This window comes from Salvelinus alpinus, chromosome 11, assembly GCF_045679555.1.
Source record: "Salvelinus alpinus chromosome 11, SLU_Salpinus.1, whole genome shotgun sequence".
NCBI lineage: Eukaryota > Metazoa > Chordata > Actinopteri > Salmoniformes > Salmonidae > Salvelinus > Salvelinus alpinus.
Window position 1 is genome coordinate 19,902,503 of NC_092096.1, and position 24,726 is coordinate 19,927,228.

General features: G+C 45.2%; 1 protein-coding gene across 5 annotated transcripts in view; it reads right to left on the minus strand.

Annotated features, from left to right (window-relative positions):
* Nucleotides 1-24,726, minus strand: part of LOC139533702 (plexin-B2-like) — a 54,914-nt gene that overhangs the window by 19,509 nt on the left and 10,679 nt on the right. For all 5 annotated transcript variants that reach the window (XM_071331996.1, XM_071331993.1, XM_071331997.1 and 2 more), the window contains 17 exons: nt 23,601-24,106; nt 23,115-23,279; nt 22,664-22,918; nt 22,220-22,417; nt 21,844-22,023; nt 16,588-16,722; nt 16,357-16,457; nt 13,424-13,550; nt 11,127-11,283; nt 10,788-10,899; nt 8,364-8,475; nt 7,937-8,038; nt 7,211-7,306; nt 4,501-4,588; nt 3,662-3,825; nt 3,071-3,219; nt 1,715-1,847 (listed from right to left, as the gene is read on the minus strand). In XM_071331996.1, coding sequence (XP_071188097.1) covers nt 1,715-1,847; nt 3,071-3,219; nt 3,662-3,825; nt 4,501-4,588; nt 7,211-7,306; nt 7,937-8,038; nt 8,364-8,475; nt 10,788-10,899; nt 11,127-11,283; nt 13,424-13,550; nt 16,357-16,457; nt 16,588-16,722; nt 21,844-22,023; nt 22,220-22,417; nt 22,664-22,918; nt 23,115-23,279; nt 23,601-24,106 — 2,780 coding nt within the window. The remainder of the gene's footprint in view (nt 1-1,714; nt 1,848-3,070; nt 3,220-3,661; nt 3,826-4,500; nt 4,589-7,210; nt 7,307-7,936; nt 8,039-8,363; nt 8,476-10,787; nt 10,900-11,126; nt 11,284-13,423; nt 13,551-16,356; nt 16,458-16,587; nt 16,723-21,843; nt 22,024-22,219; nt 22,418-22,663; nt 22,919-23,114; nt 23,280-23,600; nt 24,107-24,726) is intronic.

Below are 24,726 nucleotides of genomic sequence, written 5' to 3' on the forward strand. Positions count from 1 at the left end.
CTGAACACCACTTACTACTTTATCACCACAACACAACTACTGAACACCACTTTATCACCACAACACAGCTACTGAACACCACTTAGTACTTTATCACCACAACACAGCTACTGAACACCACAACACAGCTACTGAACAACACTTAGTAGTTTATCACCACAACACAACTACTGAACACCACTTTATCACCACAACACAGCTACTGAACACCACTTAGTAGTTTATCACCACAACACAACTACTGAACACCACTTTATCACCACAACACAGCTACTGAACACCACTTAGTACTTTATCACCACAACACAACTACTGAACACCACTTTATCACCACAACACAGCTACTGAACACCACTTAGTACTTTATCACCACAACACAACTACTGAACACCACTTTATCACCACAATACAACTACTGAACACCACAACACAGCTACTGAACACCACTTAGTACTTTATCACCACAACACAGCTCCTGAACACCACTTAGTACTTTATCATCACAACACAGCTACTGAACACCACTTTATCACCACAACACAACTACTGAACACCACTTACTACTTTATCACCACAACACAACTACTGAACACCACTTTATCACCACAACACAGCTACTGAACACCACTTAGTACTTTATCACCACAACACAGCTACTGAACACCACAACACAGCTACTGAACAACACTTAGTAGTTTATCACCACAACACAACTACTGAACACCACTTTATCACCACAACACAGCTACTGAACACCACTTAGTAGTTTATCACCACAACACAACTACTGAACACCACTTTATCACCACAACACAGCTACTGAACACCACTTAGTACTTTATCACCACAACACAACTACTGAACACCACTTTATCACCACAACACAGCTACTGAACACCACTTAGTACTTTATCACCACAACACAGCTACTGAACACCACTTAGTAGTTTATCACCACAACACAGCTACTGAACACCACTTAGTACTGTTTGCTGAGAAAATACTGGGAGCAGAAAGCCAGGTCTGGAGCAGACCAACTTAAAACAGCAGAGCGAGCGAAAGAGCATCCCGGATGACACGAAGGACAATATTGACAAAATAATGTTATGTTCCCTAGAAAATCTATAATAAATCAAAATCTATTATAAAGATCCAATCTATAATAAATAAATAAAAAAGCTTTTAAAGCTTAGTACATTCTCATGGGGAAATTGTTATTTTGGCAGAAACAAATCAAATCAAATCATCAAATGTATTTATATAGCCCTTCTTACATCAGCTGATATCTCAAAGTGCTGTACAGAAACCCAGCCTAAAACCCCAAACAGCAAGCAATGCAGGTGTAGAAGCACGAAAATATGAACCCCAAAATAAATTTGTGCAAATATTTACCATAAAGTAAAATAGGCTCCCAGATTAGATGTGTTTTGAGTAAATCCATATACTCTTTCCCCCTTTAAATTCCCCCAACAGATGCTATTCTGAATTCTAAGAGCATCTTCTAAGAACTAAGAACATTGATGAACATGAAGATGTAAAACCAGCAGAGAGAGACTAACATAGTGGGTGTATGAGCACTGAGCAGAGCTTTAACACACTAAGAGCCATGTACAGTATGAAACGTCAGGTAACTCCTGCAGTGTGGGGTCGACTCTTACAACAGTTAGGATTCATGTTGGGGTAAAGAATGGCCCTGTTACTGTATGAAACGTACCCTATAGGTGAAGAGGACCTCTGAACGTCCTCTCCTGCCACCCTCCACCTCCACCTCCACTACCCCCTGGTTGATGGGACCTGGGAGGTCCACTGAAGCAGGAGGCCGGACCGGACCGATCTCACACACAACACTGGAGAAGACACAGAACAGCTGGGGTAAGATAAAGGCCCGGTTACTCCACCACACACACAAGCAGACATACTGTACATCGAAATGTTGTGTTTAATGAAATATGTTATTCGCTGGACATAAAAGTACATTACAGGCAGGGCCGGTCCTTACCGTTCTAGCGAGACCAAAAAATGCCACCCCCCCTTCACAAACCTAGAATAGTCCCAAGTAAGCAAAATGATGTTGAAAATAAGTATTTTCTAGACTTTGAAATCAGGTAAATTTTCGGTTGTGAATTAAAGTTGATGACACGTACACCTACTGTACTCATTCAAGGGTTTTATTTGTATTGTTTTCTTCATTGTAGAATAATAGTGAAGACAACACCATCAAATAACACATATGGAATCATGTAGTAACCAAAAAATTTTAAACAAATCAAAATATATTTTATATATTTGAGATTCTTAAAAAGTCGCCACCCTTTGCCTTGATGACAGCTTTGCACAATCTTGTCAACTTGACAAAAATTGACGGATACAAACTTGAAACCACTGATCATGACAATGGGATGAAACTCCTGGACAACAGCTGGGATTGTCCATTTTACTTTCTCTTTGTCCATTCCATATTGTCCATTTTACTTTGACCTGTCTTGTTTTTAGGATATGTTGTTTGTTAACATCACAGCTGATTTTTTATTTGATTGGTTTCCATTTAGGTTAGGCTATTTGATTGGAGAAACCTACACGATGTAAAAAAGTGTCAGTCTCATTACATTGTCATACATTTAATCTCCAGCCTGAAGGCTACAGAAAAGGCAACATACTCTTTCTTCCATATCCTATATCTGCTACATGATTTATGTTAGATTCATTTTCTAACTGAACGTTGGTGAAGCTTCAGCGATGCATCTCTCCAACAGCACTCTGGAGAGGCCGGTGGGAATGGACAAGATAAATATTTTGCGACCCTGCCTTTGACAAAGTGGGCACTGCTTATTACAGGGCGGCATCAGCGCTCACCTAAAAAGCCCATATGCCACCAACTGTCATTGTTCCGGGGCAGAATTATGTCAGGTTTTATGTGTTGTTGTTGGAGGTGGGTCTCGGGCAATTTAGAACAGAAAATGCCGTCCTCATCAATCTGCCGCCATAGGCAGACGCCTAATTCTGCCTAATGAGCGGACCGGCCGTGATTACAGGGATGTGACTCTGCCCCCCCCCCCCACTATCACTATACCTGGTGGAGACAGAGTATCTGTCCCCCTGGTGAACACAGTCCACTCCAGCCACCGTCACCTTCTTAATGTCCTCCTCCTTTATGCCCAGGTTAGACCCTTTAATGGTCACCATTATCCCACCGTTCAGAGGCCCGAAACGAGGGATGATCTGTGGGGGGGATGAGAGAGAAGGAGAGGGATGAGAGAGGGGGAGAGGGATAGGAATGAGAGAGCGAGGCGAGAGAGGCGGGAGAGAGAGAGAGGCGGGAGAGAGAGAGAGGCGGGAGAGAGAGAGAGGCGGGAGAGAGAGAGAGGCGGGAGAGAGAGAGAGGCGGGAGAGAGAGAGAGAGAGAGAGAGGCGGGAGAGAGAGAGGGGGGCGGGAGAGAGAGGCGGGAGAGAGAGGGGAGGGAGAGAGAGGGGGAGAGAGAGAAGGGGAGAGAGAAGGGGAGAGGAGAGAGAAAGTTGAGGAGGACAGCACGTGTAAGAGAAGAGTAGGACAGTGACAGCTAAAGGAAAGAAGACAGGAAGGAAGAGTGCACCAGACCATACAGTTGTGACCAGACAGAGGAGAACACCTCTAGTGATAATCAGAGAGAGAGACTGTTCTCACGTCAGTGATCTTGGGGTCGGGGCACTGCGCTGGTTCCTGGGACCCGCACAATTCTCTGTACACACAGGACCTCATGTTGGCACACCACACACAGCTGTATTTGGGGTCGGCGTTCTTACACAGGCTGCAGTCCTCACGACCCAGAGAACAGTTATACAGCACCACTAAGAGATGGAGAGGAGGAGGAGAATGGGAGAGAGAGGAGGGGGAGAGAATGAGGATAGAGTGAGAGGAGAGAAAGGAGATGGAAGAATGGGAGAGAGGAGGAGGGGGAGAGAGGAGAGGGTAGAATGGGAGAGAGGAGAGGGTAAAAAGGGAGAGAGGAGGAGAGAGGAGAGGGTAAACAGGGAGAGAGGAGAGGGTAGAATGGGAGAGAGGAGAGGGTAAAAAGGGAGAGAGGAGGAGGGAGAGAGAGGAGAGGGTAATAAGGGAGAGAGGAGGGTAGAAAGGGAGAGAGAGGAGGATAGAGTGAGAGAAGAAGGTAGAATGGAGAGAGGAGGAGGGGGAGAGCGGGAGGGGAGAGAAGCAGGGGGGGTTGAGAGGAGGGGAAAGAGATCAAACAACAACTCCATACCAATAACCCACCAGTCTGTACAGGGTTCACATCTTATTCAAATAAGCTTGACCTTTGTCCCAAAAACTGATTGAATAATAATAATGGCTGAATATTAAACATGTCCAATACTCGGGTTATCCAACGCAGGTCCATTAAGGTGAAAGAGTTGAAATGGATCAACAGTGTGAGCAGAATAATCCTGGTTGTATTCAGACAGTTGTTTGAACAGTGCATTGAACAGCAGTGCTGCATCAACTCCAGTGTGTCAGACGGTCTGACTCACCAGTCAGAGTGCTGTCAATCTTCTTCTCTGAGTCTCTGTCTTTGATGTGGAAGGACACATTGACCTCCTGCTCCTTGTCGTAGGCAAACTAACACACAGGATATACACAACAGAGAAAACTGACATCTGAGTTACTGAGGGCCAGAGACATGTCAAAACACACTTGCTGGCTCTTTCTCTCCCTCACACAGGACCCCCCCCCACACACACACACACACACACACACACAGAGACACACACCCATACCCACACACACCAGGGTTTCTGATAGCTGGTGATAGCTGGAAGAACAATGTTTTACCACTAACTGCATTATGGAACGAACAAATCGCAGGTAGCCTACTGCCCTGTTCGCATTGCTGTGCATATAACGGGAAGAAAAACCTGTTTCTCAACATTATAAGTTCAACATTCTGATCTGTTACATCAGACTCATTGCTTTTAAAATACACTGCTCAAAAAAATAAAGGGAACACTAAAATAACACATCCTAGATCTGAATGAATGAAATATTCTTATTAAATACTTTTTTCTTTACATAGTTGAATGTGCTGACAACAAAATCACAAAAAAATTATCAATGGAAATCAAATTTATCAACCCATGGAGGTCTGGATTTGGAGTCACACTCAAAATTAAAGTGGAAAACCACACTACAGGCTGATCCAACTTTGATGTAATGTCTTTAAAACAAGTCAAAATGAGGCTCAGTAGTGCGTGTGGCCTCCACGTGCCTGTATGACCTCCCTACAACGCCTGGGCATGCTCCTGATGAGGTGGCGGAATGTCTCCTGAGGGATCTCCTCCCAGACCTGGACTAAAGCATCCGCCAACTCCTGGACAGTCTGTGGTGCAACGTGGCGTTGGTGGATGGAGCGAGACATGATGTCCCAGATGTGCTCAATTGGATTCAGGTCTGGGGAACGGGCGGGCCAGTCCATAGCATCAATGCCTTCCTCTTGCAGGAACTGCTGACACACTCCAGCCACATGAGGTCTAGCATTGTCTTGCATTAGGAGGAACCCAGGGCCAACCGCACCAGCATATGGTCTCACAAGGGGTCTGAGGATCTCATCTCGGTACCTAATGGCAGCCAGGCTACCTCTGGCGAGCACATGGAGGGCTGTGTGGCCCCCCAAAGAAATGCCACCCCACACCATGACTGACCCACCGCCAAACCGGTCATGCTGGAGGATGTTGCAGGCAGCAGAACGTTCTCCACGGCGTCTCCAGACTCTGTCACGTCTGTCACGTGCTCAGTGTGAACCGGCTTTCATCTGTGAAGAGCACAGGGCGCCAGTGGCGAATTTGCCAATCTTGGTGTTCTCTGGCAAATGCCAAACGTCCTGCACGGTGTTGGGCTGTAAGCACAACCCCCACCTGTGGACGTCGGGCCCTCATACCACCCTCATGGAGTCTGTTTCTGACCGTTTGAGCAGACACATGCACATTTGTGGCCTGCTGGAGGTCATTTTGCAGGGCTCTGGCAGTGCTCCTCCTTGCACAAAGGCGGAGGTAGCGGTCCTGCTGCTGGGTTGTTGCCCTCCTACGGCCTCCTCCACGTCTCCTGATGTACTGGCCTGTCTCCTGGTAGCGCCTCCATGCTCTGGACACTACGCTGACAGACACAGCAAACCTTCTTGCCACAGCTCGCATTGATGTGCCATCCTGGATGAGCTGCACTACCTGAGCCACTTGTGTGGGTTGTAGACTCCGTCTCATGCTACCACTAGAGTGAAAGCACCGCCAGCATTCAAAAGTGACCAAAACATCAGCCAGGAAGCATAGGAACTGAGAAGTGGTCTGTGGTCACCACCTGCAGAACCACTCCTTTATTGGGGGTGTCTTGCTAATTGCCTATAATTTCCACCTGTTGTCTATTCCATTTGCACAACAGCATGTGCAATTTATTGTCAATCAGTGTTGCTTCCTAAGTGGACAGTTTGATTTCACAGAAGTGTGATTGACTTGGAGTTACATTGTGTTGTTTAAGTGTTCCCTTAATTTTTTTGAGCAGTGTATATATTTCTATGTAATCTAGGACTCCTGGTTGTATGAATTGGGGATCTATCGTCCCACAACTGTCCCAGAGTCTGTTTGGAACAGGCTGTTTCTTTCTCCCACAGAATCACAAGCTGACCAATAGGTCAACTGTTCTATTATGGGGGATATTAGATTGACAGGCTGGTGATTCTGCTGTTCTTTACTCGTCTTGTTGGCTGAGGAAAAGTCAGTGTGGACAGTTATTCTATCATCTCCACGTGAGCATCGTTGCATCCTTGAGTTGCATGTTCTGTTAAGATGAATTACCATAATGTAAATGTTATTTGTCATTCTGAGCACCGTGGGTGGACGCCCTAATCAGGTTACCACCCAATGCATACGGGTCCGGTAAATTTCTCAAGCGTCTTAAATTATAATACTTCCTGTCAAATATCCGGCATCACATTTTCCTAATGAAAACACTGACATGCACGCATGCACACACAATCCAAAACGCACACAACATAGCTTTTAACTCCATACTGACAGCCTCTCAAACTCAGTATGAAAACAGATGGGTGGAGAGACAGAGACAGAAAGAGTTGGAGTACTGGCTGGAGGCTGGAGGTGAATGTCTTTGGGACTGAGGGAAAAGACTTGTACTGCTCATGTGGGGCGCTGGGATGTAAAACCTGTGTTGTCTCAACTAGAGGTGGATATTACTGACCTCATAACCCTTGAAGTTGAACTTTAACCCCTCATTAAAGGTGAACTCTTCCTCCGTGTGTTTCATGAGCTCCGTGCCAATCTTAAACATGTGATCCTGGAGAAAGACGGACAAAACAGACAGACACAGGACAAGAGAGACATACAGAGACACACAGGACAAGAGCGAGAGACAGAGACACAGGACAAGAGAGAGTCAGGACGAGACAGAGACACAGAGAGAGACACACAGGACAGACAGACAGAGAGAGACACACAGGACAGACAGAGAGAGACACACAGGACAGACAGAGACACACACAGGACAGACAGAGAGAGATACACACAGGACAGACAGAGAGAGACACACGGGACAGACAGAGACACACAGGACAGACAGAGACACACAGGACAGACAGAGACACACAGGACAAGAGAGCATGTATATTAGAATGAGTAGGAGTCAGTCAGGCAAAACCACAACAGCTGTAATGGAACCCTATTCCCTACAGTGTACCCAAATGGCACCCTATTCCCTAAGTAGTGCACTGAGGTAATAGGGTGTAATTTGGGATGCAAGCCTAAGAGCTGTGTCTACAGTGGTTCTTCCTTTAAAAGTTGCGTCATACTGCAGCACAGCTTGCGGGAATCCACAGAATTCTATGGCACCATCTATGCCACCATCTACCACTAACGGACTCGTGGCATAAGCTCAAAACTTTTAAAAGGAAGAACCACTGTATCTCACCTTGTAAATGTCCAGGTTCTTCCCTTGGAAGCTGATGGGGATGCGGTAGCCTACAGGGATGAGATGAGGGTCTGGGTTTTCAAACTGAGGACAGCTATCAGCCTGGAGGGAGAACAGAAGGTAGCTGGTTTAATCAGACAGACATATAGGCAGACAGACAGACAGGCAGACAGACATACAGGCAGAGCTTGCCAGTTGCCACCTATAAGGCAGAAAGTCGGTAACTTATACAAGCTGGCTCAGAGACAATAGCTCTTTATCAATTCATCTTCCTTCACTTCCTCACATCCTCTCTTCTGGCCTGCTTCTCAAAAAGTATTGGACCTTCTTCTTGAGGAGGCGGGGAGAGAGGACACAAGGAATTGTGGAAAGACAAAAGGAGATTGAGCCAAACTGTGTAGTTCACTGAGACAGGGCTTCCTCCTACTTGTTGGGCTTTGACGATGTGAGCTCCGTCTACAGCATCATCTATGTCACTGCAAGTGTGGTCCTGGACATTCCACTGGCACTGCCACTCACTGGTCACACATGCTATACACCTGGGGACAAACAACCAATAGGAGGAAGAGATAAGGAATCAGAGTTTATATAGCCAATGAGCACAGAGATCCTCAAAGGTGTTCAGTGTAAAATGAGTGAACAGAGCACTGAGAATAACTGTCAGAAAAGCGCCATTAACGGGTAGTCTCCATAAAGCAGATCACCTACGGGTCCATCTTCAAGGCATTCCTAGTCGATCACCAAACATTTCTGTAAAGCCAACGATAAAGCCTTGCACTCCTATTTATTTTATTCGTCTTACACTTGATTCAGAAGTCCTGCACGCCGGGTAGGCAAAGTATTCCAACCATTTAATTTGTCTGAACGGACGAACTCTGCCTCCCCATTGGACCAGGAAAGCTAAATCAAGTGTGGCTACTGTGCTGGCCAATCGAATAGCTCAAAATCACACCCCTACAGCTTCCACAACCCCACAGCAAGGTTTAATACTAGCCTAGGTGAGATTTGATACCTTAGAAAACCCAGACCAGAGAAAGACCGTCAAAAAATACAGCAAACAGCTGCTGTTTTTATGAGTGAGTTCATGTTTAAGTTTTTATCTAGTACTGTCAACAATGTTTTAATCCAGTACTGTCAACACTGTTTTAATCCAGTACTGTCAACACTGTTTTAATCTAGTACTGTCAACATTGTTTTTATCCAGTACTGTCAACACTGTTTTTATCTAGTACTGTCAACATTGTTTTTATCCAGTACTGTCAACACTGTTTTTATCCAGTACTGTCAACAATGTTTTTATCCAGTACTGTCAACACTGTTTTAATCCAGTACTGTCAACACTGTTTTTATCCAGTACTGTCAACACTGATTTAATCCAGTACTGTCAACACTGTTTTAATCCAGTACTGTCAACAATGTTTTTATCCAGTACTGTCAACACTGATTTAATCCAGTACTGTCAACACTGTTTTAATCCAGTACTGTCAACAATGTTTTAATCCAGTACTGTCAACGCTGTTTTAATCCAGTACTGTCAACACTGTTTTAATCCAGTACTGTCAACACTGTTTTAATCCAGTACTGTCAACACTGTTTTAATCCAGTACTGTCAACACTGTTTTAATCCAGTACTGTCAACACTGTTTTAATCCAGTACTGTCCAACACTGTTTTTTTTATCCAGTACTGTCAACACTGTTTTTTTTATCCAGTACTGTCAACACTGTTTTAATCCAGTACTGTCAACACTGTTTTAATCCAGTACTGTCAACACTGTTTTAATCCAGTACTGTCAACACTGTTTTAATCCAGTACTGTCAACACTGTTTTAATCCAGTACTGTCAACACTGTTTTAATCCAGTACTGTCCAACACTGTTTTTTTTATCCAGTACTGTCAACACTGTTTTTTTTATCCAGTACTGTCAACACTGTTTTAATCCAGTACTGTCAACACTGTTTTAATCCAGTACTGTCAACAATGTTTTAATCCAGTACTGTCAACACTGTTTTAATCCAGTACTGTCCAACACTGTTTTAATCCAGTACTGTCCAACACTGTTTTAATCCAGTACTGTCCAACACTGTTTTAATCCAGTACTGTCCAACACTGTTTTAATCCAGTACTGTCCAACACTGTTTTAATCCAGTACTGTCCAACATTGTTTTTATTCAACACTTTTACAAAACATAAATGTGCTTCTCCCTACTTCCACTCGTGCTGAGTAGCCGTGCTTCAACAGTCCTGTTCTTTTATTATCAGCAGCTCGTCAGGTCTATTTTAATATCCAGGAATATTTCACTTTTCTGGTCATAGGAACAACATGAATTGGAGCATGAGGCAGAAATAATGTGATGCGACTCGAGTTTGGCCATCAGGTGGAAGACGGTGTCCCCTCTCTCTGGTCAGTCTCACCGGAGGAAAGGAGAAAGCAGGGACTATGAGAGGTGGACGCTCTGCTGCGCTCTCCCTCCGCTGAGACTGACCATCAGACGCAGGGACCATCAGTCCAGTAAAATAAAAAATATAATTATTTCAAGTTATGCTCAGCTGAGCCTCGCAAATGATACAACTGATCTATTTTGTCATCAAAGCTCGAGTTTTGCAATATAATATGGTCTGAAAAGAACAATATTGTCAGGAAGGCATAAAGCCAATATGTTGTGATAATGTATTAGGCCTACTGCACAAACCTCATTCCTACATAACAGTTTTATTAGGTTACTGTTGCATAGGCTTACATTATTAAGTCCTGTTTTTAAAGAATATCTGAGTGGTAGATCTCGGCTTGGAAAGTGATCTTGTCTCAGAAAAGGTTGGTGACCATAAAGGGTTTTACTGGCGCCACTTACGGCGTGTTCTCTGACTTCCTGATGGTGGCGGCACAGTTGTAGAACTTGTATTCACTGGACGTCACCTCGATGCCGTGGTTGACCAGGATCTTCACCTGCACCGTCACAAAGTCTGAACACAATATGACAAAACAGTCCATTAATCTGAGAGGAAATGTTAGCCTGGTCACCTGACTGGTTCTGTACTGAATAAAACACAATGTTGCCTTGTTTGGCAAGACAAAGACTAGTTAGTTAAAGAAACAGACTGATATCCAGGCTTAAAAACAGCATACAGAACCCATCTACCACCCAAGGAGCTAAGGACCGGGGTTAGGACCAGTATTCAGGAGGACTCACCCTGCTTGTCATGTATAGAGGGGATGTTCACAGGGTCAGGGAGGGCACAGGTGACCTTCTGGTCCATCACCTCAGCTTCACTAGTGTCCGAACCAAACCTGCACTCGATAATGTCAGAAGGGCCGATCTTGGGGAGGGAGGGGATGTCGATTTCAACCTGGACAGGAGAAAAACAGGTTTTTGAGAACAACAAAAAAACAAAAAAACAAAACAAACTAAAACTTTTTTTTAAATGAAAAAAAAATAGTTAAAATAAAGAGAGCGAGAGAGAGAGAGAGAGAGAGAGCTATACAAATTGATGGAAAGTGGTGTTGGGGGTAAAACATACGACATTATAAAATCCATGTACACAAACAACAAGTGTGCGGTTAAAATAGGCAAAAAACACACACATTTCTTCCCACAGGGCCGTGGGGTGAGACAGGGATGCACCTTAAGCCCCACCCTCTTCAACATATATATCAACGAATTGGCGCGGGCACTAGAAAAGTCTGCAGCACCCGGCCTCACCCTACTAGAATCTGAAGTCAAATGTCTACTGTTTGCTGATGATCTGGTGCTTCTGTCACCAACCAAGGAGGGCCTACAGCAGCACCTAGATATTCTGCACAGATTCTGCCAGACCTGGGCCCTGACAGTAAATCTCAGTAAGACAAAAATAATGGTGTTCCAAAAAAGGTCAAGTCGCCAGGACCACAAATACAAATTCCATCTAGACACTATTGCCCTAGAGCACACAAAAAACTATACATACCTTGGCCTAAACATCAGCGCCACAGGTAACTTCCACAAAGCTGTGAACGATCTGAGAGACAAGGCAAGAAGGGCATTCTATGCCATCAAAAGGAACATAAAATTCAACATACCAATTAGGATCTGGCTAAAAATATTTGAATCAATCATAGAACCCATTGCCCTTTATGGTTGTGAGGTCTGGGGTCCGCTCACCAACCAAGATTTCACAAAATGGGACAAACACCAAAAATTCTGCATGCAGAATTCTGCAAAAATATCCTTCGCGTACAACGTAGAACACCAAATAATGCATGCAGAGCAGAATTAGGCCGATACCCACTAATTATCAAAATCCAGAAAAGAGCCATTAAATTCTACAACCACCTAAAAGAAAGTGTTACCAAACCTTCCATAACAAAGCCATCACCTACAGAGAGATGAACCTGGAGTCCCCTAAGCAAGCTGGTCCTGGCTCTGTTCACAAACAGACCCCACAGAGCCCCAGGACAGCAACACAATTAGACCCAACCAAATCATGAGAAAACAAAAAGATAATTACTTGACACATTGGAAAGAATTAACAAAAAAAACTGAGCAAACTAGAATGCTATTTGGCCCTAAACAGAGAGTACACCGTGGCAGAATACCTGACCACTGTGACTGACCCAAACTTAACGAAAGCTTTGACTATGTACAGACTCAGTGAGCATAGCCTTGCTATTGAGAAAGGCCGCCGTAGGCAGACATGGCTCTCAAGATAAGACAGGCTATGTGCACACTGCCCACAAAATGAGGTGGAAACTGAGCTGCACTTCCTAACCTCCTGCCCAATGTATGACCATATTAGAGACACATATTTCCCTCAGATTACACAGATCCACAAAGAATTCGAAAACAAACCCAATTTTGATAAACTCCCATATCTACTGGGTGAAATTCCACAGTGTGCCATCACAGTAGCAAGATGTGTGACCTGTTGCCACAAGAAAAGGGCAACCAGTGAAGAACAAACACCATTGTAAATACAACCCATATTTATGCTTATTTATTTTCCCATGTGTACTTTAACCATTTGTACATTGTTACAACACTGTAAATAGACATAATATGGCATTTGTAATGTCTTTATTCTTTTGAAACTTCTGTATGTGTAATGTTTACTGTTAATTTATATTGTTTATTACACTTTTGTATATTATCTAACTCACTTGCTTTGGCAATGTTAACACATGTTTCCCATGCCAATAAAGCCCCTTCAATTGAGTTGAGAGAGAGAGAGAGAGAGAGAGAGAGAGAGAGAGAGAGAGAGAGAGAGAGAGAGAGAGAGAGAGAGAGAGAGAGAGAGAGAGAGAGAGAGAGAGAGAGAGAGAGATAGAGAGAGAGAGAGAGAGAGAGAGAGATGCACTGAAAAGGAGCAGAGCTTAATGGAATTGACTAGAGTTAAACTCAGAATGAATGAATTCAGAATGAAGCAAACCCAGCACAACAGATGATCTTTCACACTGGAGAGGACAGCTGCCAATGACAGGGAAAGTAGACATGTACACTCAACCACTCAGTACCTGCTTGGTCTTCCTACAGCTGAAGCTGGGTGGGTTAAAGGCCTGGATCTGAACACACTGCTGGTTGGGGCTCCACAGCCACGTGTTGTCATCCTCAGCCCTGGGACAGTCTCCCTTCCTGGTACACCTGGAGGAGAACAGACCAGTCACACCCTGGACCACAGCTAACCCTGGACCACAGCTAACCCTGGACCACAGCTAACCCTGGACCACAGCTAACCCTGAACCACAGCTAACCCTGGACCACAGCTAACCCTGGACCCCAGCTAACCCTAGACCACAGCTAACCCTGGCCCACAGCTAACCCTGGCCCACAGCTAACCCTGGACCACAGCTAACCCTGGACCCCAGCTAACCCTGGACCACAGCTAACCCTGGACTACAGCTAACCCCGGACGACAGCTAACCCTGGACGACAGCTAACCCTGGACGACAGCTAACCCTAGACCACAGCTAACCCTGGACCACAGCTAACCAGGAGTCTAGACTACAGCTAACCAGGAGTCTGGACCACAGCTAACCCTGGACTACAGCTAACCAGGAGTCTGGACTACAGCTAACCAGGAGTCTGGACTACAGCTAACCAGGAGTCTGGACTACAGCTAACCAGAAGTCTGGACTACAGCTAACCAGGAGTCTGGACTACAGCAAACCAGGAGTCTAGACTACAGCTAACCAGGAGTCTGGACCACAGCTAACCCTGGACTACAGCTAACCAGGAGTCTGGACTACAGCTAACCAGGAGTCTGGACTACAGCTAACCAGGAGTCTGGACTACAGCTAACCAGGAGTCTGGACTACAGCTAACCAGGAATCTGGACTACAGCTAACCATGAGTCTGGACTACAGCTAACCAGGAGTCTGGACTACAGCTAAACAGGAGTCTGGACTACAGCAAACCAGGAGTCTGGACTACAGCTAACCAGGAGTCTGCTACCTGTATCCAGGCCCAGTTCATCACTGATAGGAGCTAAAGAGAGAAAATAGTCCTGGACCATCTATAACAGGATAAAGACATTTATAAGTTAGATTGTATTATTCATTGAAAATATCAATGAACAGCAGGAAATATTGCAGCTATAACCAATGTTCCCCTAAAAAATTGTCACTGAGCACATTTCAAGTCTGCTGAGCGCAAATTTGAACGTAGTCAACATTCTGTGCAACTTCCAGCATACGTTTACTGTGAACACTGAGGCTGTACCCGCTTTAAGTTACAGTTTTAACAGTGGTCAAGTAGGCTACTGTGGCTATTTGATCATAATGTAGGCCTACCAGAGTGGCCTATCATCAAAAACAATGGAGAAATATGCATCCCATTAAATGTTTATATGGAATTAGATGTTCTATCATTCAGCCTACAGTAGCAGCCAATGTGTGGTGTTCAATGTAGACCTACATTCCAGGAGACTTTTTGAATAAAACATGCAGGGCTTAATATGTACCTGTTTATCCACTTGTCCTTCAGACAAGGAGGTGACGGAAAATGTTGTGTTGATGCAAGAAACCACTTTTCTAAATATAATGTATTATTATTCCCATACCATTATTACAGAGAATCAGACAAATGATGCTTCCCTCTGCCTATTGGCTACTTGGCTTATTCAAGCCTGTCTCAAAATACAACACTGCCCCTTTAAGACAAAAAAAATCTCTTCACCTGACTCGCTTTTCAAAGATGACTAGAAAGGTACACATTTTGTGCTCTTGTAGGAAGCAATCCCTCCTCTATTGCTGACTACAAATGATCTATAACTGGGATAATAACTCACTAACTAGCAAAGGACATGAACAAACGTGCACATGTGGCTACATGCAGCTCTGATTGGTTAAAGCGCACAGGTCTGTGTAATTGAGCTCAGTCGTGCCTGTCAATGCAAAAGAATCCAACTTCTGCCTACAACAAAAAATCTTGCATAGTTTGTTTTGTTTCGGTATGTTGCATTGAAAGCGTGGATTCAATCACAATTCCAACAGTAAAGGGAAGCGTTGATAGTGTTAACTAAGGGGGAAAACTCTAGAAAGTTGTGTGAAGTTGAATCTCGTGCTTCTCTGCGCGGGCTGGTATTTCTTCTGTGAGGCAGTCTGAGGAGCTGCAGACAGCTTAGAGGGACTGTCCGGGAGTATCTGTCCGGGGGTATCATCGGATGGGGCCACAGTGTCTCCTGACCCCTCCTGTCTCAGCCTCCAGTATTTATGCTGCAGTAGTTTATGTGTCGGGGGGCTAGGGTCAGTTTGTTATATCTGGAGTACTTCTCCTGTCTTATCCGGTGTCCTGTGTGAATTTAAGTATGCTCTCTCTAATTCTCTCTTTCTTTCTCTCTCTCGGAGGACCTGAACCCTAGGACCATGCCTCAGGACTACCTGGCATGATGACTCCTTGCTGTCCCCAGTCCACCTGGCCGTGCTGCTGCTCCAGTTTCAACTGTTCTGCCTGCGGCTATGGAACCCTGACCTGTTCACCGGACGTGCTACCTGTCCCAGACCTGCTGTTTTCAACTCTCTAGAGACAGCAGGAGCGGTAGAGATACTCTTAATGATCAGCTATGAAAAACCAACTGACATTTACTCCTGAGGTGCTGACTTGCTGCACCCTCGACAACTACTGTGATTATTATTATTTGACCATGCTGGTCATTTATGAACATTTGAACATCTTGGCCATGTTCTGTTATAATCTCCACCCGGCACAGCCAGAAGAGGACTGGTTACCCCTCATAGCCTGGTTCCTCTCTAGGTTTCTTCCTAGGTTTTGGCCTTTCTAGGGAGTTATTCCTAGCCACTGTGCTTCTACACCTGCATTGCTTGCTGTTTGGGGTTTTAGGCTGGGTTTCTGTACAGCACTTTGAGATATCAGCTGATGTAAGAAGGGCTATATAAATACATTTGATTTGATTTGGGGGAACATTGGCTATAACTGGTACTGTACTCACTTGCCCTGCAGCACACACCAGCCACAGTAGGGGTCTTTCTGTGCCACGCAGGACTGGCAGTCTGTCTTCAGGTGGCACGCCTGCACTGGCACCTTGGTGATCTATGAGCAAAACAAAAACGGCTGATTCAAACATTGCTTGGATATCGTACTAACCAAAATGCATGGAATGCCTCACACTGATGAAAATCTACGCTATGGAATAAAGTTCCACGTTAAGTTCCCGGCTCACCTTCTTCTCTGTGGTGATGTAGAGGTGTGTGAGGCTGGTGTCAAACAGCAGGTTCTTGTTGACCTTGTCCCCGGTGTTCTCCCCAGGGGCGCGGCCGTACACCTCTGGTCTGGTCGACAGGTGCAGCTTCAACACCTACGTTACATTAGCAGAAAGAAGACAGAAAAGGCGGCCGGGTCGATGCAGAAGACGTTAGTCAACTATTAAGGAAAATACATACAAGTCAGAGCAGCCTATAGAATAACATTCCAGCAGGACGTGTTTATGTTTAGCAGACACTCTTATGCAGAGCAACTTGTAGTCAGTGCATTTAACTAAGGTAGGTAAGACCAACCACATATCATAGTCATTGCTTTCCTCAAGTAAAACTTTCTTCAAAAAAGCAGCGATTAACAAAACCAGTTACAGTGCTAGTGGAAGACAGACAAGTGGGAGAAAGGCAAGTGTTAGTGTTGGCGTGAGAAAGGCCAGCGTTGGCGTGAGAAAGGCCAGCGTTGGCGTGAGAAAGGCCAGTATTGGCGTGAGAAAGACCAGTGTTGGCGTGAGAAAGGCCAGTGTTGGCGTGAGAAAGACCATTGTTGGCGTGAGAAAGACCAGTGTTGGCGTGAGAAAGGCCAGTGTTGGCGTGAGAAAGACCAGTGTTGGCGTGAGAAAGACCAGTGTTGGCGTGAGAAAGACCATTGTTGGCGTGAGAAAGACCAGTGTTGGTGTGAGAAAGGCCAGTGTTGGCGTGAGAAAGACCATTGTTGGCGTGAGAAAGGCCAGTGTTGGCGTGAGAAAGGCCAGTGTTGGCGTGAGAAAGACCAGTGTTGGCGTGAGAAAGACCATTGTTGGCGTGAGAAAGACCAGTGTTGGCGTGAGAAAGACCAGTGTTGGCGTGAGTGTTAGAAAGACAATATTGCAATAGTAAGGTGTTAGCTAGCAGTGACAGGTCAACAGTAAGGTGTTAGCTAGCAGTGACAGGTCAACAGTAAGGTGTTAGCTAGCAGTGACAGGTCAACAGTAAGGTGGTAGCTAGCAGTGACAGGTCAACAGTAAGGTGTTAGCTAGCAGTGACAGGTCAACAGTAAGGTGGTAGCTAGTAGTGACAGGTCAACAGTAAGGTGGTAGCTAGTAGTGACAGGTCAACAGTAAGGTGTTAGCTAGCAGTGGCAGGTCAACAGTAAGGTGTTAGCTACCAGTGACAGGTCAACCGTAAGGTGTTAGCTAGCAGTGACAGGTCAACAGTAAGGTGTTAGCTAGTAGTGACAGGTCAACCGTAAGGTGTTAGCAAGTAGTGACAGGTCAACAGTAAGGTGTTAGCTAGTAGTGACAGGTCTACAGTAAGGTAATAGCTAGTAGTGACAGGTCAACACTAAGGTAATAGCTAGTAGTGACAGGTCAACAGTAAGGTAATAGCTAGTAGTGACAGGTCAACACTAAGGTGGTAGCTAGTAGTGACAGGTCAACAGTAAGGTGGTAGCTAGTAGAGACAGGTCAACAGTAAGGTGGTAGCTAGTAGTGACAGGTCAACAGTAAGGTAATAGCTAGTAGTGACAGGTCAACAGTAAGGTGGTAGCTAGTAGTGACAGGTCAACAGTAAGGTGGTAGCTAGTAGTGACAGGTCAACAGTAAGGTGGTAGCTAGTAGTGACAGGTCAACAGTAAGGTAATAGCTAGCAGTGACAGGTCTACAGTAAGGTGGTAGCTAGTAGTGACAGGTCAACAGTAAGGTGGTAGCTAGTAGAGACAGGTCAACAGTAAGGTGGTAGCTAGTAGTGACAGGTCAACAGTAAGGTGGTAGCTAGTAGTGACAGGTCAACAGTAAGGTGTTAGCTAGCAGTGGCAGGTCAACAGTAAGGTGTTAGCTACCAGTGACAGGTCAACCGTAAGGTGTTAGCTAGCAGTGACAGGTCAACAGTAAGGTGTTAGCTAGCAGTGACAGGTCAACAGTAAGGTGTTAGCTAGTAGTGACAGGTCTACAGTAAGGTAATAGCTAGTAGTGACAGGTCAACACTAAGGTAATAGCTAGTAGTGACAGGTCAACAGTAAGGTAATAGCTAGTAGTGACAGGTCAACACTAAGGTGGTAGCTAGTAGTGACAGGTCAACAGTAAGGTGGTAGCTAGTAGAGACAGGTCAACAGTAAGGTGGTAGCTAGTAGTGACAGGTCAACAGTAAGGTAATAGCTAGTAGTGACAGGTCAACAGTAAGGTGGTAGCTAGTAGTGACAGGTCAACAGTAAGGTGGTAGCTAGTAGTGACAGGTCAACAGTAAGGTGGTAGCTAGTAGTGACAGGTCAACAGTAAGGTAATAGCTAGCAGTGACAGGTCTACAGTAAGGTGGTAGCTAGTAGTGACAGGTCAACAGTAAGGTGGTAGCTAGTAGAGACAGGTCAACAGTAAGGTGGTAGCCAGTAGTGACAGGTCAACACTAAGGTGGTAGCTAGTAGTGACAGGTCAACAGTAAGGTGGTAGCTAGTAGAGACAGGTCAACAGTAAGGTGGTAGCTATTAGTGACAGGTCAACACTAAGGTGGTAGCTAGTAGTGACAGGTCAACAGTAAGGTGGTAGCTAGTAGTGACAGGTCAACAGTAAGGTAATAGCTAGTAGTGACAGGTCAACAGTAAGGTGGTAGCTAGTAGTGACAGGTCAACAGTAAGGTGTTAGCTAGTAGTGACAGGTCAACAGTAAGGTGGTAGCTAGTAGTGACAGGTCAACAGTAAGGTGGTAGCTAGTAGTGACAGGTCACAGTAAGGTGTTAGCTAGTAGTGACAGGTCAACAGTAAGGTGGTAGCTAGTAGTGACAGGTCAACAGTAAGGTGGTAGCTAGTAGTGACAGGTCAATAGTAAGGTAATAGCTACCAGTGACAGGTCAACCGTAAGGTGTTAGCTAGCAGTGACAGGTCAACAGTAAGGTGTTAGCTAGCAGTGACAGGTCAACAGTAAGGTGTTAGCTAGTAGTGACAGGTCTACAGTAAGGTAATAGCTAGTAGTGACAGGTCAACACTAAGGTGGTAGCTAGTAGTGACAGGTCACAGTAAGGTGTTAGCTAGTAGTGACAGGTCAACAGTAAGGTGGTAGCTAGTAGTGACAGGTCAACAGTAAGGTGGTAGCTAGTAGTGACAGGTCACAGTAAGGTGTTAGCTAGTAGTGACAGGTCAACAGTAAGGTGGTAGCTAGTAGTGACAGGTCAACAGTAAGGTGGTAGCTAGTAGTGACAGGTCAATAGTAAGGTAATAGCTACCAGTGACAGGTCAACCGTAAGGTGTTAGCTAGCAGTGACAGGTCAACAGTAAGGTGTTAGCTAGCAGTGACAGGTCAACAGTAAGGTGTTAGCTAGTAGTGACAGGTCTACAGTAAGGTAATAGCTAGTAGTGACAGGTCAACACTAAGGTAATAGCTAGTAGTGACAGGTCAACAGTAAGGTAATAGCTAGTAGTGACAGGTCAACACTAAGGTGGTAGCTAGTAGTGACAGGTCAACAGTAAGGTGGTAGCTAGTAGAGACAGGTCAACAGTAAGGTGGTAGCTAGTAGTGACAGGTCAACAGTAAGGTAATAGCTAGTAGTGACAGGTCAACAGTAAGGTGGTAGCTAGTAGTGACAGGTCAACAGTAAGGTGGTAGCTAGTAGTGACAGGTCAACAGTAAGGTGGTAGCTAGTAGTGACAGGTCAACAGTAAGGTAATAGCTAGCAGTGACAGGTCTACAGTAAGGTGGTAGCTAGTAGTGACAGGTCAACAGTAAGGTGGTAGCTAGTAGAGACAGGTCAACAGTAAGGTGGTAGCCAGTAGTGACAGGTCAACACTAAGGTGGTAGCTAGTAGTGACAGGTCAACAGTAAGGTGGTAGCTAGTAGAGACAGGTCAACAGTAAGGTGGTAGCTATTAGTGACAGGTCAACACTAAGGTGGTAGCTAGTAGTGACAGGTCAACAGTAAGGTGGTAGCTAGTAGTGACAGGTCAACAGTAAGGTAATAGCTAGTAGTGACAGGTCAACAGTAAGGTGGTAGCTAGTAGTGGCAGGTCAACAGTAAGGTGTTAGCTAGTAGTGACAGGTCAACAGTAAGGTGGTAGCTAGTAGTGACAGGTCAACAGTAAGGTGGTAGCTAGTAGTGACAGGTCACAGTAAGGTGTTAGCTAGTAGTGACAGGTCAACAGTAAGGTGGTAGCTAGTAGTGACAGGTCAACAGTAAGGTGGTAGCTAGTAGTGACAGGTCAATAGTAAGGTAATAGCTAGCAGTGACAGGTCAACTGTAAGGTTGTAGCTAGCAGTGACAGGTCGTCCGCGAACCAACGGCTCTTTTTGGGGGAACGTCGAGAACTGAATCTCATCTGTGAAAGAGCTGTTCCATTTGTCTCCCTGATTGGCTCCCTGATTGGCTCCCTGCGACTGCTGCGGTTTGAGCTCCAGACAACCATTACCTGGAGCTCAGTTAGAGAAACATTCTCTGAAGATGGTAACTCAACCATTATCTGGAGTTCAGTCAGAGAAACATTCTCTGAAGATGGTAACTCCTCAACCATTATCTGGAGTTCAGTTAGAGAAACATTCTCTGAAGATGGTAACTCAACCATTATCTGGAGTTCAGTCAGAGAAACATTCTCTGAAGATGGTAACTCAACCATTACCTGGAGTTCAGTTAGAGAAACATTCTCTGAAGATGGTAACTCAACCATTACCTGGAGTTCAGTCAGAGAAACATTCTCTGAAGATGGTAACTCAACCATTATCTGGAGTTCAGTTAGAGAAACATTCTCTGAAGATGGTAACTCAACCATTATCTGGAGTTCAGTTAGAGAAACATTCTCTGAAGATGGTAACTCAACCATTATCTGGAGTTCAGTCAGAGAAACATTCTCTGAAGATGGTAACTCAACCATTATCTGGAGTTCAGTTAGAGAAACATTCTCTGAAGATGGTAACTCAACCATTATCTGGAGTTCAGTTAGAGAAACATTCTCTGAAGATGGTAACTCAACCATTATCTGGAGTTCAGTTAGAGAAACATTCTCTGAAGATGGTAACTCAACCATTATCTGGAGTTAGGGTCAGCTGTAATCTCTGAAAACCTTATTGTGGTCCATGCAGGCGGAAGAAAAATGTCACGTAAACCATTTAATTGAACTCGTGTCACAATTTGACATAAAGGTAGGCAACCCCTTATATTTTTCATGGTTTTTCATCCATTTGTAAGAACTAATGAACAAAGATCTGTTTGGGAGCCAAAAGACCCGGCTCAACGAAAAGACTTGGAAAGTCCATCACTGTTAGCTAGTACCTCTCCTAAAGTGGTCCCCAGGAAGGCAACGGCGTGCTCCGTTTCCACAGCGACGGCCACAGCGGTCATCAGGCCCTTCTTGGTGAAAACGGGTTCGGTTGCCAGGGCGAACTCTGCCCTGCTGGCCAGCGGGGAGGGCAGGAGCTCAGCACCACACTTTTGATTGGTCACCATGCCCTTCTGAAGAGGGGAGGAATCACTGTCAGATACATTATCTCACTAGTAGGTAGAAGTGATAATGTAGCAGTTATTACATTATATCTACATCCTCTTGTACATTTCATTGTAGAAGAGCAACGACCATAACGTCAAGGTAAACTACAAAACCATCAATTGTTCAAAACCCTTGACTGGAGGGGCTGGTCAGGCTACAAACCTCATTTTCAATTTTACACAGCTCGTCTGACTTGGAGGAGTACGGGGAGTAGACGGCAGACGTCTTGTTTATTTTTCCCTTGGTGCTGTAGCAGGCTCCTATGATCTCCACCAGTCTCTGGTTGATGGCCCTCAGTGGGTACATACACACTGCCGAGCTGGAGCTGTCGTCGTCTGAGCTGAACACCACAAACACAACCTGACAGGAATACACAAGTCTCTTTTCTTAACTCACTGTTCTTACGGTTCAGACTTGCCTGCTTAAGTAAAGGTGAAATGCCCGCTTTATCTGTCCAAACTCATTTGTGGGATTCAATCTAATTCAAACAACTATCTGTCCCCTTAGGGCAATTCTATTAGGGGTTATATAATTGAATTGGGGTATAGAATTGAACTGGTTAGTGGATTAAGTTTAAATTGTTAGAGGGGGAAAATAAATACATACCTTATCCTGGGCTCCAACCGGTCCGTACCGGCCAGAGGAGCTCATATTCCTGGCCAGGGCTTCTCCTGGGAGGGCCACGTAGGCTGCCTGGACCTTGTTGTACTTGTTCCCCATGCTGCAGTTCAGCTGGAGCTCTGTGTACGAGTAGTAGTTGTGGTCGTTCTCACACATCCTGGAGATAAAGGTGAAGTTCTTGGTTCCTGAATCCTGGGCACCCAGGGTTCTGGAGAACAGGAAGTAGACAAAGCCCTCGTCCTGGAAGAAGAGACACATAAAAAAAGAGAGAGGGGGAAATAGAGAAAGTGGGGAAAAAAGGAGAGAAAAAGAGTGAGATGAGTTCCATGAATCAGTATTTGTCTTTCAGTCTCGTTGTAACGTTGTAATCACAGACAGGCCCCGAGGGGATGTTGCACACTGCTGTGTGTGTAAAAGGGGTTTCTCCGTCTCTTACCTTGAAGACGTGTCTGAAGTCATGGAGGTAGCGCAGTGTGAAGGGGTTGGACTGGACGGCCGAGGCCTCGATGATGCTGTCGAACAACACCCAGTCATGATGGACCTGGAGGATACGGGTGCTGATCAGCTTGGTGCTGTCATGGCTGCCGTAGCCCTTAGCCACCTGAAGAGAACAGAGAGTTACCATGGTGACCAGGAAGTAAATACAACATGGTTCAGCTTGGTGCATTCGTGGCTGACATAACCTTTACACACCTAGGATGAGACCGAGGGAACAGAACATGGGAAATTCACTTATCTAGTACCTTTACAATTTTAAATCCCAATACAACATCAGCATTGCGATTGCAAAGCCAGGATAGTGGGTTCGATTCCTGGGACCACCCAATACGTAAAACATTTATACAAGTCGCTTTGAATAAAAGTGTCTGCTAAATGAGATTATTATTACTGTGATATATCACGGAGCGGTTAGTCCACCTACCAGGAAGACGGTGAAGTTCTCCCTGTCCTTGCTGAAGTAGTAAGACATGACCCCTACTACTGACACACTCTCCTCTGCACTGGCCACGTACGACTTCTCTCCTTTACTATCGCTGAAGTACAGCAGCTGCTCTACATTAGACAGGTTCCTCAGAGAACAGATTCCTCTGTACAGACTCCCACACACTATCAAGGTGTCTTTGGATGGATGGATGAGGAGCAGTTTGTTATGGTTGTCTGTCTCCACTGCTTCCTCGCAGGAAGTCACGGGCGGGGTACACTGGCGGTTGTCCAATTCGGGTCCTGTTCTGGTGTGTGCCTCGGGGTGCAGGGATTGGTCCAGTTGGTAGAGGGCGTTGACCGTGCCCACATACAGCCGGCTGGTGATTGGGTCCTGGACTACGTTGTTGATGAGGGTGTCAGAGGTGAACTCGTTGTAGGCGGAGCCGAGGAGGGAGAGAGACGACATCGCCAAGATGGCAGCCAGGACCCACCGCCACGCCATCTCTGGAGGAGAGGAAGGGAAAAATAATTCTGTTACTCTTTGTCTCTTTGTAATTTGGTAGAGAAAGAAAGAGAGAGAGAGAGGTAGGAGGGAGAAAGAAGAAGAGGAAGGAAGGAGTGAGAGGGGGAGAAGAGAGGGAAGAGAGTGGAGGGAGGGAGGAGGTAGGAGAGAGAGACTGAGGAGATCGAGGAGAAAGGGGGAGATTAGGAACTAATCTTAATCATTCCATCCTATTAGTCTTTCTGTGACTTTGTAACTTAGTAACCACAGACAGGCCTGAGGGGACGTTTCAACAGCTAATAAAAAAAGACATGAAGGATTACAATTTTTAATAACATCTCCTTCTAAAAAATGTTTTTTTTAGCAGTAAGTTATTCAGTTCTACTTCAGCGTTCCTACCTGTCCACTCTCATTATTATTCATTCTCATCCTTCCCTTCCCACTAAATATAAAGGAGGGAAAATCAATTCACTCGCTCCCCTAACTCCCCTCAGATGTTGATCAGTGAATTTGACACGGACGATAAAATAAAAGAGAGGATCAGGAAAGGATCAGGAGAGGAGAGGATCAGGTGAGGAGGACCAGGAAAGGATCAGGAGAGGAGAGGATCAGGTGAGGAGGA